Source organism: Neolamprologus multifasciatus, chromosome 8, assembly GCF_963576455.1.
Source record: "Neolamprologus multifasciatus chromosome 8, fNeoMul1.2, whole genome shotgun sequence".
NCBI lineage: Eukaryota > Metazoa > Chordata > Actinopteri > Cichliformes > Cichlidae > Neolamprologus > Neolamprologus multifasciatus.
In genome coordinates this window covers 14,030,201-14,046,400 of record NC_140446.1, presented here as the reverse complement: position 1 = coordinate 14,046,400, position 16,200 = coordinate 14,030,201, and the positions used below count along the sequence as shown (strand labels likewise).

At 40.1% G+C, this 16,200-nt stretch overlaps 1 protein-coding gene across 3 annotated transcripts in view; it reads left to right on the top strand.

Annotated features, from left to right (window-relative positions):
* Window positions 1–27: 27 nt before the first annotated feature.
* The window catches only part of afap1l2 (actin filament associated protein 1-like 2), a 42,058-nt gene continuing 25,885 nt past the window's right edge, over window positions 28–16,200 (top strand). For all 3 annotated transcript variants that reach the window (XM_085169312.1, XM_085169311.1, XM_085169313.1), the window contains exons 1-2: window positions 28–182; window positions 15,511–15,639. In XM_085169312.1, coding sequence (XP_085025438.1) covers window positions 167–182; window positions 15,511–15,639 — 145 coding nt within the window. In that variant the 5' untranslated portion in view covers window positions 28–166. The remainder of the gene's footprint in view (window positions 183–15,510; window positions 15,640–16,200) is intronic.

Genomic DNA, 16,200 nt, shown 5'->3' with positions numbered 1-16,200 from the left:
TGTTCCGTCACAACTCAGCGTGTCCGGCTCAGTCAGTGTATTGTTGAAAACGGGAGGGTCGGGCTACATTCCGCATTAGTTGCAGAAGTAGTGCCATCATTGGGGAACTTGGCCGCAAAGTTTCGTTGGGATTGATTCGTTTTATGAGAGCTGAAGGGGCGAGCGAATGGAGAAGCACAAAGGTAAGAGGAGAGGTTTTGTGTCAAAAACATGAGAAAGAGCTGCTGACTTCTCGGGTGGGATTGGTGACACTGTATCTTGTGAACTATCTCTTTACGCATATATTTTAAAACAGTTGTAATAAAAAGTGGTACTGTGCAACACGCAGGGTAGACAAAAACTGGCTTGCGGTGAATAATTACTCGTGATTTTTACATGGGAGAATCTACTGCTGTGACTTTATATACTTTAGAAATGAAAGATTAAGAAAAGCATCTTCAGATAAAAGTTGTTTCGGTTGTGCTTGTTCTGCTCTGCTGTGCTGGAATAACACACTGTTTTCAACATGTGGATCATTTAACTGTCGGTCACCTGCCACTCATTAAGGATGTAACCAAAATAACCCGGGACACGAAGATGGCTTTTCCACGACCATTCAAAGTTGGGTTCCATAAAATTGTTTACACTGTGGCTTCTGATGAATTCCATTAGCTGCAACATCGTTCTCACAGCATTCCTCGAATTCCTGTGGTTATTTGCTCGCGAGGGGATGAGCAAGGTCGTTTTAATGCTTCCTGATTACACAATCAGAGTTTAAAATAAAGTTAGGTGAATCTCACCTCGCTTGCCTAACTGCAAAAGAAAAAAAACATCGCTCTTTGGACCTCTGCACTGCTGAGAGGAGTGACTGTCCGACTCCTGGCTGGAGTAGAAACAATGGCAACTAGTCAAAAAAGTCTTGCTCCCACATTCCCGTTTACCAGCTGACTGGTGAGCCCAGACTGCTAACTCCCACAGCCCATCAGATTACACAGTCAGTGTTTCAAGCAGCCACTTACAGAGGTGTTTTATGCTTATGTGCATTTTTCATCCACTGTGGGAGAATACCAGCCAAGGCTTTTGACTGATCGTTTTTTCTGTTCTTTTCACATATCCCTTATGTTTGTTTTTGTCTTAGCTGAACACAGATATATCTGGAAATGTTTTTATTGGGCTCAGAGGAATTTTCCTCTCTTTTGTTACCCGCCCTTCCTCCCAAAGATTATGACAGATTATTTGACAATGACAAAAACATCAATGATATAATAACACGTAATAACATGTAATAACATCCGTCGCCCTCATGAAACAAACAGTGATGTTGTCATGTTTTAGGACCGATGATATTACAGCGATCGTCCACCAGGGGAGCCACGTTGCTCACTTCACCGCCTGCTGTGTGTGTGTCAGTGGTTTTAAAAGTAGTAAGAAGTGAGATTTGCACCACTTTCATTTGATGCCTATCAGGTAATCCTGATAGGGGATAAAGGTGTTTAAAATGCCAATGATTCGATGAATTATGAGTCAGCAATGAAGGGGAGGCAGAGGCAACAGACTTGCAGTGGGGATGTAATTGATTAGAGAAGGGCAGAATTGGGAGGGTAAGAAACAGGCTGCAGAGAATGAGTCGGTGTGTTCAGGCTGAAAAAAAGGGAAAAAAGCTGGACTGTACCTCTTTTGGCAGCGCACTAGGACAATGAATTACTAACAGCCACAGGCAACCATTGGAGGGGGTACAGTAAAGGGAAACCTGGGAAAATTCAGGGAGGCCGATGACAAGGAAAGGTATTATTTAGTATTCTGGAAATGTTTCGTGCTTCTGAAATCTGACTCGTTCCGGTTTTCTTCCAGAGAAGCAGCCCAGCAGCTCATGCCACTGATTCTCACACCTTGTGCCAGAGATGAGGATCGAATTAGTTCAGCCACCTGGAGCTTTGTTTGGTTTCCATGACCTCTGGGCTGTCGTGAGACATATTTGAGAATCGATTATTACAAAAGAGAACGCACACTTCTGCAGCTCAGCCAAGAGACGATTAGAGCCCTTTTTACTCAGCCATTGGCCCTGAGCTTGCTTTGCCCTGCACCTAATTAAAACCCACATGCTGGTGTTTTAGCCCACAAAATATTAAATAATCAGAGCGGTCAAAATAGTTATACAGTCCTCTTTTTTCACAGATTACTTACTGATACCAGATGTCTTGTTAACTGTGTCTTTATCAGCTGATAAATGGATGAAGTCCTTATACACCCTCATATTTTCATAGTATTGGCTTGACATAGAAATTATACATTCATAATATACAAGTGGAACTATAGAAATAATTAAAGTGTAATTCCACTAAATGTTCCCATAATGGGAATAGAAGCATATGTTTATTTTCATCTAAGATCCTTTCCAGTATTTATTATCTTCATTTCCTTGTCAATCAACGGCTTCCACCTAATGCCCTTGTTTATTTAGCCTTCCATGCTAATATGGATCCCAGCAATTTGTGCCTAAAGCTATATGCTACATATGCCTGGCTTCCAGTTCTTCACAGCTGCGTTTCACCCATAAAGGCGACGGCTTCTTTTCTCGCCTCAGCCATCAGTCTTCTTCTCCTTTCAAGCAGTGATCTGCCTCTGGGACTAGTTCCAAAAGAATATGCAAGAAAAATGGAGGCATGCTGAAAGATGTGCTTGTGGACATTGTTGGTTTAGAAGATTATGCAGAAGACTCACAGTTTAAAACTGTATGACTCTGAGGAGTGGTGGAGCATAGTTTTCAAAAGTTTTAAAAGTTTGCAGTAAAACAAGAATGTGCTGCCATGCGAATGAAGTGATATTTAGGTGAAATTAGTGGAGAGCCCTCTACAAGCTGGAGCAAAGGCACCCCTAAAGGCACAGGTAGCTGTAGGATTTGGACCCACAGCACAGTCATATTGGTGTTCAAACAGGTGCGATGTTTAGTCAAAGTTTAGTCAAGAAGAACCCATTAATATCATTTGTGGTCATTTTGCTCAATTCAACAACGAGTGCTTGTATAACACAGGAGCGACCAAATCTAATGTATTTTTAACCATAAGTATTTGTGTGCTGTGTGTGGCTGCAGTGAAAGACGCTGTGCACAAACCACTAAATGCTGAAAAGCTATTTTCACTTTTCTTAATCTGTGTATGCCAGTAATGGCACACTTTTTATTACCGTGCCACAAACGCCAAACCTTGAAAACTTCTTCAAGTTCAAAATCCCATAATTTATCAAATGAAAGGAAGGGATGGAGTTGGAAATAAATAAAATCCATTGAGCTTAATTCACATATTATTTTTTGAACAGTTTTACAAATCCAAAAGGCACCAATCCCCTCCTAAATGTCTTTTTAAGCAGGCATCTCCATATTAGCATGCTCTTCAGTCTGTCAGCACAGATTATGGCAATCAATTTAAGGTGCTTTTCAGTGCAGCTTAACAATATGAAACTGTCAGTGGATCTAGTGGGTTTGACCTGCTATCAGCTCAGCAGTAGCTTGCTTAGATGTCGACCATTAGAGCTGGCATGGGGTCTCCTGGTTCACTCATATGTGTGTCATGGGATGAACTTGCCAACGGGGAGTGAGCGAAGTGTGGGTAATTCAGGAAGCTGGATGAGGCTATAAAAATGATGAAAAGAAAGGCGGTCTTCCTGTTCTGTGTGAGTTTGGCTCTTTTTGCCCTCTGGCTCGCACTCTCGCCCATTTTTAACACATCAAACGTGTCTTTGGTTTATGGATCCAGCTCTGGATCAACCTGTACTTTGTTTGCTTCTCACCAGGTACACTTTTGTTGGAAAAGGTACACTTGTAATCACACACTCATATGCACAGTCTCTCCACGAAGGCATTCTTGGCAACCTTTCTGTGGGATATTTAACTAAGCAGAGAAACTTTAATGTGGCTGGACTGAGGCTGGGAATTGCTGCTTCTAGTCTGTCACTCTTTTTGTATCATTGAGTCAAGAAGTTTGACACATTCTTAAAGCTTTGTCTTTTTTTTCTGAATTAATCAGTTTAGCGCTACTCACTTAAAAGCCACACAAAGTGATACATACATGCATACACACATCGCACCAGAGAACGGGGGTGTGAGGAAAGCGTTTGAGGGGAAGCAGTGAGCGGGTTTGAGTGAAGGATGCAGGCGGGGTGGTGGATTAAGAAGGGGACGTGGAACCTCACTGAGCCTCCTCTGCCTTATGGCCCAGGGGCTGACAGATATTTCATCTCTGTGTGTGTTTGTGAGAAAGGCCAAAGGCAAGGAGAAAGTTTGTTTTGGAGCAAGTCTTATGGTACAAAGTTAATGTAATTTCTGTCTGCCTGGAGAATGTAATTCTAGGCTGAATTTAGCCTATTTGGTAGGTATTTGTTAATTAGCTAGCTATGTTTTGGCCCATCTACTGTTGCATGCTTAGCAAGGAGAAGGAGACAGCAGTGTCTAGGCGGATTTATCCTTAGGTTTGCACTTGAAGCAACCCCTTCAATGGATCCACTGTTGATTAAATCATGATTAGAGTAGCTTAGAAGATGGTGTTTTGAATCATTAGTCTCTGTTTATATTATAATTTCTGAGCATTATTAAAATTCCGGTGCATTAAAAATGTCAAATTAAGCCAACAACTCAGACACTAAGCTTCAGCGATGAGCCAGATTTCTGCATCGTTTTTAATTTCTCCCCGAATCTCATGCATACGCAGCCTCACAGACACAAATTTGCAGCATCACATCTTTAATCCGACGAGTCGACTCTTCAGCTTTGGCGTTTATCTGCACTGTCTACTGTAACCTGCATTGAATCCTAATCAAGACAAAATTGTGCAAGCAGAGCAAGGCCCCTTCCTAAAATCAACAAAGATTTACTTGGGCTTTTAGAGGCCATTAGCATGCTTCAGCAGTGAAAAACTGCCTGGTTTCTCCAAGGGCTCAGATGTAAGCCTCAATATAAATGAGATGGCACAGATCTAAAGAAAGACCGCCAAAAAAAAAAGAAAAGAAAAGAGTGTAAAGAAAGTTGAAGCGTGATTCGAATAAAGGCAAGATTCAATAGTTGGGGCAGAGGGAAGATGAAAGAGGAGACACTTGAAAAAGAAAGTGGAATGACTTGATAAGTGGCTTCTTTATAACTTCTTGCATCCTTATAGTTTAACACCTCAATGGGAGGGTCAGCGTGGAGAGTTTGCCCTCGTGAGCTTTGTGCTAATTCTTCTTCAGCTCAGAGTCTTATGTTGTCATTCGCCCATGCCGGGCCCACTCTCTTTTACCTTCTTAATTATATGACACTGGACCTCCTGTTTCTTTGCAGGTTGTTCCTCCTTCCTTGTTCATGCTGTTATTTTTATCCTCCAAAACGAAAGGAAAAAATACCAAAACAAATAGTTCTGCATTGTGAGCAGTCATGACTTCAGGTTTTCGTTTCTATCAAAGACTTGGGAGCTGATTTCACTGATCTGTTCCTGTTTTTTTAGAGAGAGGTGTGTGTGTGTGTAGTGCAACAACATGCTGCAGTGTTCAAATCAATTGACTATTTGGGCTCTTGGCTATAATAAGACTGCTGAACGCTCTCAAGCCTTACTTGTATCAATTCCTCTGCAAAACTCTTTCTCAACCTCTATCACCTTATCAGAAAGTGAGACTGCTGCAGATTATTTTTGGAGCACTTTAAATTGAACCATGTTTTATATTTTGTATTGCTGAAGAAAACTGTCTCATAGAAATTATGATGATGAACAGCCAAACAGAGACTTTTTGAACAAAATCCAGTCGCTTCCAAGTTATTTTAATTTACATATGTGACAAGTAGCAAAATGTGTTGAGCCTGACGACCAAAACATGTCGCTACAAGACTAGCTTGTAGTAACAAGGCTTGGTATGAATAGGCTTGTTTGGTTTTTTTTGTATTTTGCTTTCATCTCATTCAGTACTTTGAAACAAGTCCTTGGACCTGAAAGTGCTACTGTAGTCAGTCCTTCTGGGTAGTTAGCTTTGCATTACACAGAATTAAAACCCACAACTACTGGTTTCCATGGCCTCGCCGTGCAATGAGCAGTGACGGAAGTGACTAGGGTGTGAAAAAACAAAACAAGCCACATCTCAGTGGTTTTTGAACACTGCTACATGCTAACGTAGGAACTTGTAATCATTGGTGATTTTCACTATTCTTTTGTGTGTTCTTATTATGTTGTGGCTATATGTAGGTGCAAAGACTTTTTGTGTTCTTTCGGCGTCCTGTTTTTAGATATATGGTCCAGATAAAACACTGATAACAATATTTGCTCTCAGAGGTGAGCTTTCTTCTTTGTACATTGTCTTTATGCTGAAATTCAAAGGCATTTTGGCATAATGGTACGCTGCATAGACCTGTGATGGCTTGCTTTTAACCTGGGAATACTTAACGCATCTATTTCATGGGACAAGGTGACAGCTAAGAGTGAATAAAAGGTTGTAAGTTCAAAAAATGCATTTATTTATCATGTGCTAGTCCATTAGGCATCTCAGGGAGGGCTAGTAAGGCTGTAAGATATCACCAATCATATTTTTGTGTGCCTCAGGTTGGCACTGATTTGTTAATACAACTTTTCATTTCTCTCTTTGTCCTTCAGTGTTGCTATCAGACATTTACGGCCCCCCTTTTTTTCTGAATTCATCAAGTCGACTCCTTTTTTCTCTTCTGTGGTTTCTATGGAAATAACACCAAAACACAGCTTGGATTAATCCAGCCATGTCGGTCGCAGTCTCTGTCCAACAGCTGAACCCAGCATGTTTCACATAGAAAAAAACGTGCACCTGCCAATTTGGATGAAATACCAATCAAATTGTTGTTTGATCCTTTATTCATCAGTGAATTATCTGCCACTCTCACCAAAGAAAGAGCAGCCTGGAACAAATCAATCACACGCAGCTTTTTGGTTTTTTGGGTTTTGTTTTATTTCCCAGTTGTGCACATTTTTCGCCTGATACAAATCAGCTCCGCTTCAGTCGTTTTTTCGTGTCTACTGGAGCAGAAGCACTTTTTAGTGTGTGACGGGGCGAAAAGCACATTACAGTCCAAACATTTTTACTGTGACTTTGGCCACTGGTTCCAATTCTCCTTCTTGCCACCACTTCCCTTTTGGGATTTGTAGCTCTGTAAGTGTCAGTCACAAGGCTAATCAGATCATAGAGCCGGCGTTTGGCGTTTCATGCAAATTAGTTTTTACTAGATTTTTCCAAAATAGAGCGATCCTCTAAAATGGATTTATGTAAGTTTATAAGCTCTTTTTCATATCTGTAATATTTAATGTCATATATTCATGTTTGTCATGGCTTGAACTTCTTTGCTGTTTGTGTTTACCAATTCATAGAGATCAAGTCTTGATTGGTTGATTGATCGTTCATTCCGGTAACAAGCAAGAAATCACTGTTTGGCTTACTGAACTTGTTGAACATGGATTTATTTTATTTTTAATCAGTTTTAGATTGAAAGCTATCTCTGGTGTTTTGTGTGACATGTGCTTAGTGTGAGTGTGAGTCATAAATATGTCGGGAGAAACGGTCACACCTGCTGTGGTGAGACTCTTCTTCCTGCTAAATACGTTGTGATCTTAAAAACAAATCAGATAAACAAGATACACCTCTGGATTTCAAATTTAATGGTGTGGTAAATGGATGAGTAAACGCTGTGGTGAGATGGATGTAGACATGTGGAAAAAAGAAAGCACACCCTCTTTCACTTCTAAGGTTTTATGCATCAGAACATTCTGTAGTAAATACAAACTCAAATGAAAAACAACACATGACATATTACACTGTTGAACTTGAGCCCTTTTCTGTGTGATGCTATCAGTCTCTCACATCTTGAGGAGGAATGTGCCTCACTCTTCTTTCCAGCATTGCTTCAGTTCATTAAAGTTTGTGCGTATTTGTTGGTGCACACCTCGCTTATGCTCCTGCCACATTTTAACTGGGCCAGGGTAGCCTTTAGCGGGCCATTGCACTTCCATGTTGCATTATGTCATTCGAGCCCAGTCGTAGCTGTTGGATAGATGGCCTCACATTTGACTCTAGAATACTTTGGTATACAGAGGAGTTTATTGTTAACTCAGTGAATGCAAGGTGCAAAGGTAGGTCCTGTGAGTGCAAAACAAGCTCATCGCACCTCCACCACAGTGTTCGTCAGTTGTTATGAGGTGTCTGTGCTGAAATGCTTGGTCTGTTGCAACTGTGCAAATACAAACCATACTTGTTCAGCTTAGACTGAAGAAGTCACTGGGATGAGCGATGAAACGTTTCTCCCACTGAACACGCTACATCCAGATAAACAGAAACAACGTTCTGGTGTCTACTTATTCAGTCTTTTTCTGATGCACTGTTATGAACTTTATCCTGCTTACTCAGAGTGAATTTGGGTCTTTTTCTAGTTCCTTTGAACATATCTTGGTCTGACCTTGGACTGAGTTTGCTGGGATGTCCAGTCCTGCAGATGGTAGATGGACTGGTTTTTATGTAGTGCTTTTCGTCTCTACCTGAGCACTCAAAGTTACACAACACTTATATACAAAGTTATCCATTCACAGCAATTCATAAAAGATCTTTTTTTTCTATGCTTAAGTGCATTCTGTCTAACATTCAGACAGATTCACACTCCAAAGGAAGCATTGGAGAGCAACTTTGGATTAACATCTTGCCCAAGGATACTTTGGCATGCAGCATGGAGCAAACAGCTCCAACCACCAACCTTCCGATAACCTGCTCTGCCTGTGCTTATATAGCAATGCTCAAGCTTCAATTAATCAAATGATCAATTACTCAAGTGCATTTAGCACTCTAGCAGGCTGCTACTGACCCTACTGCTGTGCCTTCCTGTAGATGCAGCAAAGGTGCAGTTATTTTTCACACATGGTGTAGTTTGTTTTTCACAACCGTACTTGAGTTAAACAGGTGCATAAATGAACAGATATAAGGAAAGATCTTCACAGTCAGAATCTGTTATATAAAAGTCCAACAGCACATTTTAGACTCGAGAAAAGCAAAGCAAGCACATCTGCAACTATTTTCAACATCTGCACCACATCCCAAAAATATGACTGTGATTCAGAGACTAAAGGAAGTGTCCCAAACAGACCTTTACCAGCAGCTCCAAGCTGAACAAGCAGGAATACCCGGGTTGCACTGAAATGGCCTCGGTTGCATCATCAATCTGAAGCAAAAATGATAATTTCGCATTTCGACTTGTTTATGTTTTCTTTAACTCTCCGCCACTGTTGATATTATTCACCGCTGATCAAAGTCATCATAAACATGCTTGGAAGCAGCACAAATATTGCATCAGTGGAGCCCAGGATATTTCCTGGAGCATAAATTGGTATGCTAAGAGTTGTTTTAAAAGTAGGGCAGATGGGAGGGAGATGATGTACAGATGAAAAGAAACTTTTAAACGGGGCAAGTTTGATTTGGATACGAGAAAAAGAGAGGAGAAAACACACATTTGAAAAAAGAAAAGAAAGAGATGGCAAAAGAATGTTTGAACACATGTGACTGTTCAACATTCAAGCAAAATGCCGACCTCTCCTTTGGATTGGAGTCTCGTTTGAAGCACTCATTACTCTTGCAGGTCCCTCTTGCTGTTTTGAGACCACACTTGAAGGCAAGGCCAATTAGATTCTTGTCAAATTACATTAGCGCAGCATATTTTCTAAGCCTAATCCTCTAAGTGTATGTGAAAAATGCATCAACAACTCGATTTAGCCTCAAAGCAGCTAAAATGAGATTCCACGTGTGCTTTGTTAATTTAAGAAAATTAAATGCGGTCTGTCAGAGTTGATGCAGGACCTCAAGCTTCCTCAATCTGCCAGACTTCTGAAATAAAAAGTCATTTTTCATTGGAACCTAAGCTTGTGCTTTTTTCTATTTCTAACAAGCTAAACTAACATTTTAGGTAGTTTTTGCAGAGCAGAGACACTATCCGGTCGTTAAGTGATGACGTGACGAATCCTACTTCCGGGCCTAAAGTAGCTGCGTTTAATATGGCTTTTGTGTTGTTAACATGTTTAATGTTTTGTATTTTCTTTTATGTAATCTCAAAAAGCTCCTAAAACTGTCAGTGATCACTGTTGACCTCCCTCGGCTTTTATTACCGCTAATCATTTATTTAAGCTCAGTTTTTAAAACCTTAGGATGTAACTACAGCCCAGCCCATGCAGCAGTATATGAATGACTAACCTCGTATTCTGGATGGATTATCTCAGTTGTTCTCCTGGCTGAAGTTTGGTCCTTTTACAGCATCCTGCCATGCGATTACATTTGTTCCTGACCAACGAGAACACTCACGTTAACTTTTATTGAGTGGAAAAAAAGTTAGCTTGTTTATATTATGCTAACATAGCTGTGTCGCTAGTGGTCACGTAGCACATCATTATATACCAGCTAGCCAAACTTCAGTAACCCTACAAACGTCACTGCTGTTTAGTTTTCTGTCTTCATTTATGTTGGAAGTGATAACAGAGCTTTACGTTTTAATTTGTTTCCAAAACCCCGCAGTCAGGACATGCTATATTGTATTTAGATAGAAGCTAGCGAGCTAACTTCCTGCTAACTTCTAACTCCGTTAAATGTAATAAATTCCGTTTTCATGGATGCCTGGATGTTAAACTCAATTGTTACACCTGGTAGAGCAGAACACTGATCATTTTATTAAAGATGAAAGACTTTAGACAGTTTTTCAACTCTCGGTAATGCCATAGTGATCGTTTGATATATGGACCTGCAGCGGAGTTTAGGCCCAGACACGGCTAGTGACATCAGACTTAACGACCGGATACTGTCTCAATGTTTTGTTTGTTTATCTTTAGTTAAACTTTGTGAAACCTGCCTAACCAGAAGACGAAAGGTTAAGACCAGTTCACAGTGGCTGTCTAAAAGAAAAAAAACATAGGCATAACTGCACATACAGCACAATGATTCATAATTTTGGATGGCTCTTTAAAAAAGGAAGATATTTTTTGTTAATATTTGCTTTAAAATAATTAAAAAAAAAAACTTCTTTATTGGCAGTCAGGATAATTTAAAAAGCTTTAGCCAACGATTGCAGGAAACCTTTTATGAAACTTTACCGTCACTGCAAATAAATACTTATTTGCCTGACAATGCACAAGAGTGCTTATCAAACACAGTAATGTGTTTGATAAGCGTAGTGTGGGAGAAGTCAGACAAAAAATGGTCATGTACTGTGTTCATAACACAAATCTAGAAGTCCAAAATCAGGCAGGGGGAAGAGAAAATCCAAGATCACATCGCGTAGGTGTTTGGAAAGTTTTAATTCAAGCAAAGCAAGTTCATTCTTATATACCCTGTTTACTCTGTTTTAACTGCAGCAGCTACAAGTCACTGTAGTAGTAGTATTCCTCTCTGATTCAGATTCCTTTTGGCTATTCTGCAGAAGTGAATTGTTTATACTGTGGAGGCTGCGGACCCTAACTGGATGTTTAGTGGGCGTCTGGCCAACCCAAAACCCACAGAGACAGGCTGCTGCAGACCTCCCTGTCCTGTCAGCTGACTTTGTTTCCCAGGGTCCCCAATCCAAAAGGCCATCTGAGTCAATCTCTGCAAACACACAAGAAGAAGGAGCAGGAAAAATGTTTAGATTCATATTCACCAGGCATACATCAGTAGCTAACCACTGAGAATTGTAATGACTGTGGATTAAATCGTTTCTCTAATGCTTTGAGACAAAGAGCAGTGTATGTGTGTGTCTATATGTGTCCAATACAGTGATGTTTTCCATGGTGGCTCTCAGCAGAAGTTGACTCAGCTTGAGCTAGAGTCATCAAAAAACAACCTAGCGTGCTGTAGCTTTTGGAAAGCTTCTTGCCTTTTCCGAAAGGCAAAACTTACCCGGGCCTGATACCTTACGCTGCAAAATGTTCCCCCCTTTTTCAAAAGTTTAGCCATGTGTGGGAGAGTAGCAAACAGAGCAGAGGGAATGATTGCACTCGCTAGATTGCTGACACATACCACTCAGTAATCAGTTTGAGCCGGAAGGAGCCATTAAAAAATGAGAGCTGACAGTTTTAATAGAGAAAAAACAACAAAGATAGCAACTTACTGTCATTTTATGTGGGGCAGAATTGAGGTTTTAAGTAGGGTCAGATGATTTTGACACAATATTGGTGGTTTTGTTTTCGTGTTTTTCTTACCAGTTTTTCTTTTACAGCAGTGTGTATCTGTTAATGTACGGGCCAGCCTTAATGATAGCAAATCTATTTCAGTTGGAATGATGTTGCTCATCTGCAACACACACACATATGTATATATATATATATATATATATATATATATATATATATATATATATATATATACTGTATTTTAACACATGATCCTTGTTGAACGGTATTAGATGTGAGTGAAATTGTATGTTAAATGATGAATGTAAGGTCATCTTCAAGTGTAAAATTAATACCAAGGAAAGTCACAGTGGTCCCGTGTGGGATCAGAACTGTTCTTCTGCCACTTCCTGCCTCCTGAGGCACATTTTGTTTCCCTTTCAGTTTGGAGAAGTACTTTTTATGTCCATGAACAGGAAAGAATAGATTCAGTTTCATGACAATTTTAAAGTCTGCCCTTGGGTACCAAGCAGGGGTGCCAACTTGAAAACTCAGTTTCCATTTTTAGTCTAACACAGGGGTCGGCAACCTGCGGCTCCAGAGCCGCATGCGGCTCTTTAGTCCTTATACTGCGGCTCCGCGTGGTTTGGGAAAATAAATTAGTATTTAGCTGAAGTGTATTTTATTTGTGTTTAGTTCTTTTTTTTTTACTTGTAGTTCTAAATTGGAAGATTATTGTGATATTGAAATATAAAAATAAAATTATATTCTATTATTTTTTCATCGCTCAAAATAAGAGTCACACTGCGGAAGCCGGTGTACCCGCCGAAACGCCGTGCATTTATCGAGACTTTCAACCCAGGTAGGCCAATTATGGATCTTCGGATCCACATTATGTCAGCATTATTCTCCACCGTGAACTATGTTAAAGACAAACACCGCTCACGCCTGACAGATGACAGCTTACAGTCCTGCGTAAACTGACTTCGTACAGCCCCGATTAGCAGACGCTGTGCGCAGAGGTTCGGGACCATAAGTCTTATTGTAAACATATCACGGCAGACCGACGATGTTTGCATGAACACACTTTTCAGCATCTCTTTATTGACCACTTTTCACACACGGTTGCTGTACGCATACAGCCGGCTATAGCTTTTCACCTCACAGCCCGACATACACCACCAACAACACAACAGAACAGATAGCGCAGACGTAAAGGCAGCGAGGCATGATTGCGGGTGTGGCTCAGGGGCGTCCGCCTCCCCTGCAGCGGCGCTGCAGACCACGCCCCGCCGCACGCATTAACCTGGTAAAATACATATTTAGGCAGAATTTTGCAAATATCTATTTTTAATTTTTCAGCAGCATAGTGCTTTTTTACCAATTATTTTTTAAAAGTCAGGTCAAGGCTCCAACAGCCCAAAGGCGATATAAGGGTGGTGGCTGACAACAGTTTTTGTTTGCTACATGGATCATTTTAGTTCAGGTTGGTGTCTTTCCTTTTGTTATATTTCTTTAAGAGTTCAAAATGTGTTGATTACATAAATAAAATGTAATTTTCTCTGTAGCACTTCATGGATTTCATAAGCAACACACCTTAGTTGTTCACACAAAGCATAAAGGTAAAAAAACAATATATACAGTGTTATCTTCATTTTAGATGTCAAAAAGTATTTGTGGCTCCCAGTGTTTTCTTTTGCGTGGAAACCGAGTCCAAATGGCTCTTTGGGTGTAAAAGGTTGCAGACCCCTGGTCTAACATTATGTCCACTCGAACGGATTCCTGAGGAAGAAGATTTGATTTCCCCTAACCAGTCACAATATCCATGTATCAACTTGAATCTTATCTCATTTTAAGAGTGGGGCAGTGCAAAGTCAAAACAGCTCAGTGTGTTCATCCATTATTATTTAGTACCCATGCCTCTGGAGTGCTTAATGTAGAGGTGGGCGGATCGATCCAAATATCGATGGTATCGATACCAATTGGTATCAGACTGATTCTAGCACAGTAGGATCTATACTTTGGAAATTCAAACATATACCCCAATCATGCACTGTTAAAATTTTTTTAAACTTTTTGTGTTGACTGTCACGTCTTTCATTTATAACCTATAGCACATTTAAACAACAGAGCTGACCCAAAGTTAGAGACAAGCATATTTACACTCAAGGTCTAAAAAAAATGTTGCAAAGTACATGAAAAAGTGAAAGATGTGTTATGTTGTGTTAACTTTTTTTGGAAAGTAAAAATCACAGTGGTCATTAAAATTTGTTCAGAATAGGTTTAAATTTTTGTATTTTACATTTATAGGTATAATATAATATCTGTATTGGCAATGTACTGACATGCTACCAACTTGATACCAGGAAAATAAGTATCACACAACTCTAATGTTAGTCCACATCTTCAAAGCAACTTAAAAGTAGTGTTAATCCCGCCTCTGGCACTGATTGGCTAATCATCATTTTTATCAGCCATTGGGCCAACAGTCAGCTCAGAGGAGCGGATGAATTTGATGGTCAAACATTAGAATATGCTCCTACTTAAAAAAGCTATATGTGCTTGCAATTCATGTAAAATGGATTAATTATTCATTTTTTAGAAAATTAACAGAAAATATGCAGTTCTTCAAAAAAAAAAAAGTCAGGAATAATTACGCATCCCTATCTCCCAACCACCACTACCTGCCCCATCTTCTCTTTAAAAAAAGGTCTTTCTTCTTTATTTCCTCCCCCGTCTCTTCTCTTGAAGTGCTCACACACTGAGGCCCACTGTAGCAAGGGGCCTATTCATGAGGCCAAGAGACAGTGAAGGAAAACACAAAGAGCTCCCCACACAGCAGAGAGGACTCTGAGCTCAGCGCTGACCCCTGAAGGATGTGTGTGGGCTGCACCCAGACACACTGGCCCCGCCAACACCAGCCTAGGCTCCTCCCTACTCTGAGCTTGACCTTTAGCTAAACTCCCAAAACAACCTCAAACGGACTTGCAACTGTCAATAACAGCTCGATGAGAGGAATGAGAATGAGAAATGAAGTCTGAGTGGTTATCAGCTGTTGCCAGTGCAAAACCTCAGAGGAGTCTCTCCCATGCAAAATGCTGGCAACCAGCAAACAACTTGAAGAACAAAAGGAAGTCAGTGGGAAAGGAATAGCTGCTAAACTAAGAACTGAAATCAGTGTTAAAAGACAAATCCCTAAGTTGAACCAGTTCTCTGACATAAATTAAAGCATAATATTCTGATAATGGCTGTCTGGAAAGATTACAGGCTTTGTTTTCCCTCATGACTCTTGCTTTTCTTGATGATGGGAACTTTGACAGTCCTGGTTTTAAGCCATTGTCTTAATGCTTCTAAATATTTTCTTGCCAAGAAAAGTGTAATAAAATTTAAAGGAATTTTTATACCCCTGAGAATCTGAGCCCCTCTTGTCTGTCTGTGCTTCCAGTGCTGGACCAGCTCCTGATGGAGCTCCACCGCTTCTTGGTCATCTTGGACAAGGAGACGCTGAGTGGGAACGCCACCGTCCAGAAGGGTTTGCTGTCTGATCTCCTCCAGTCCTACAGGGCTTCGACTGGTAAGAGCACTTTTTCAGAAACAGACATGGTCAAGGCAACCAGCTACAGTTTTTTTTTAAAAAACTGTCCTACTTGCTTAAAGTTTAACTTATATGTGCCAGAAAAGTCAGAAAACTGTGAGTGGTAATAATAAAACAACATCTGTCTATATTCTAACATGTCGGCCCAAACAACTTCAAACTTAAAGCAGATGAAGACAGAAATACAAATCTGAAACCGCATGACCAAATTCTCACTTCATATTTATTCAGGAACTGATTTTCATGGATATTTTATGGGGAAATTTTAAATTAGTTTGATATGTTTGATTAAAAAAATAACAAATCAAGAAGTGAAAGCGTGCAAACAAGTCATAGACATACAGTTACTGAACTACAATATAATAACTTCCTTAGGAAAATTTCATGAGAGGAAGAGAAAATTGTTCTGCCCAGTATGTAATTAAGAGGTTAGATATACTGTGAAGTCTAAATAACTGCAGAATTAGCTGACTCACAGCAAACTGCAGAGTAGAATTACTGCAAACATGTTACATGTAACATTTGAAGTGAGAAATGACC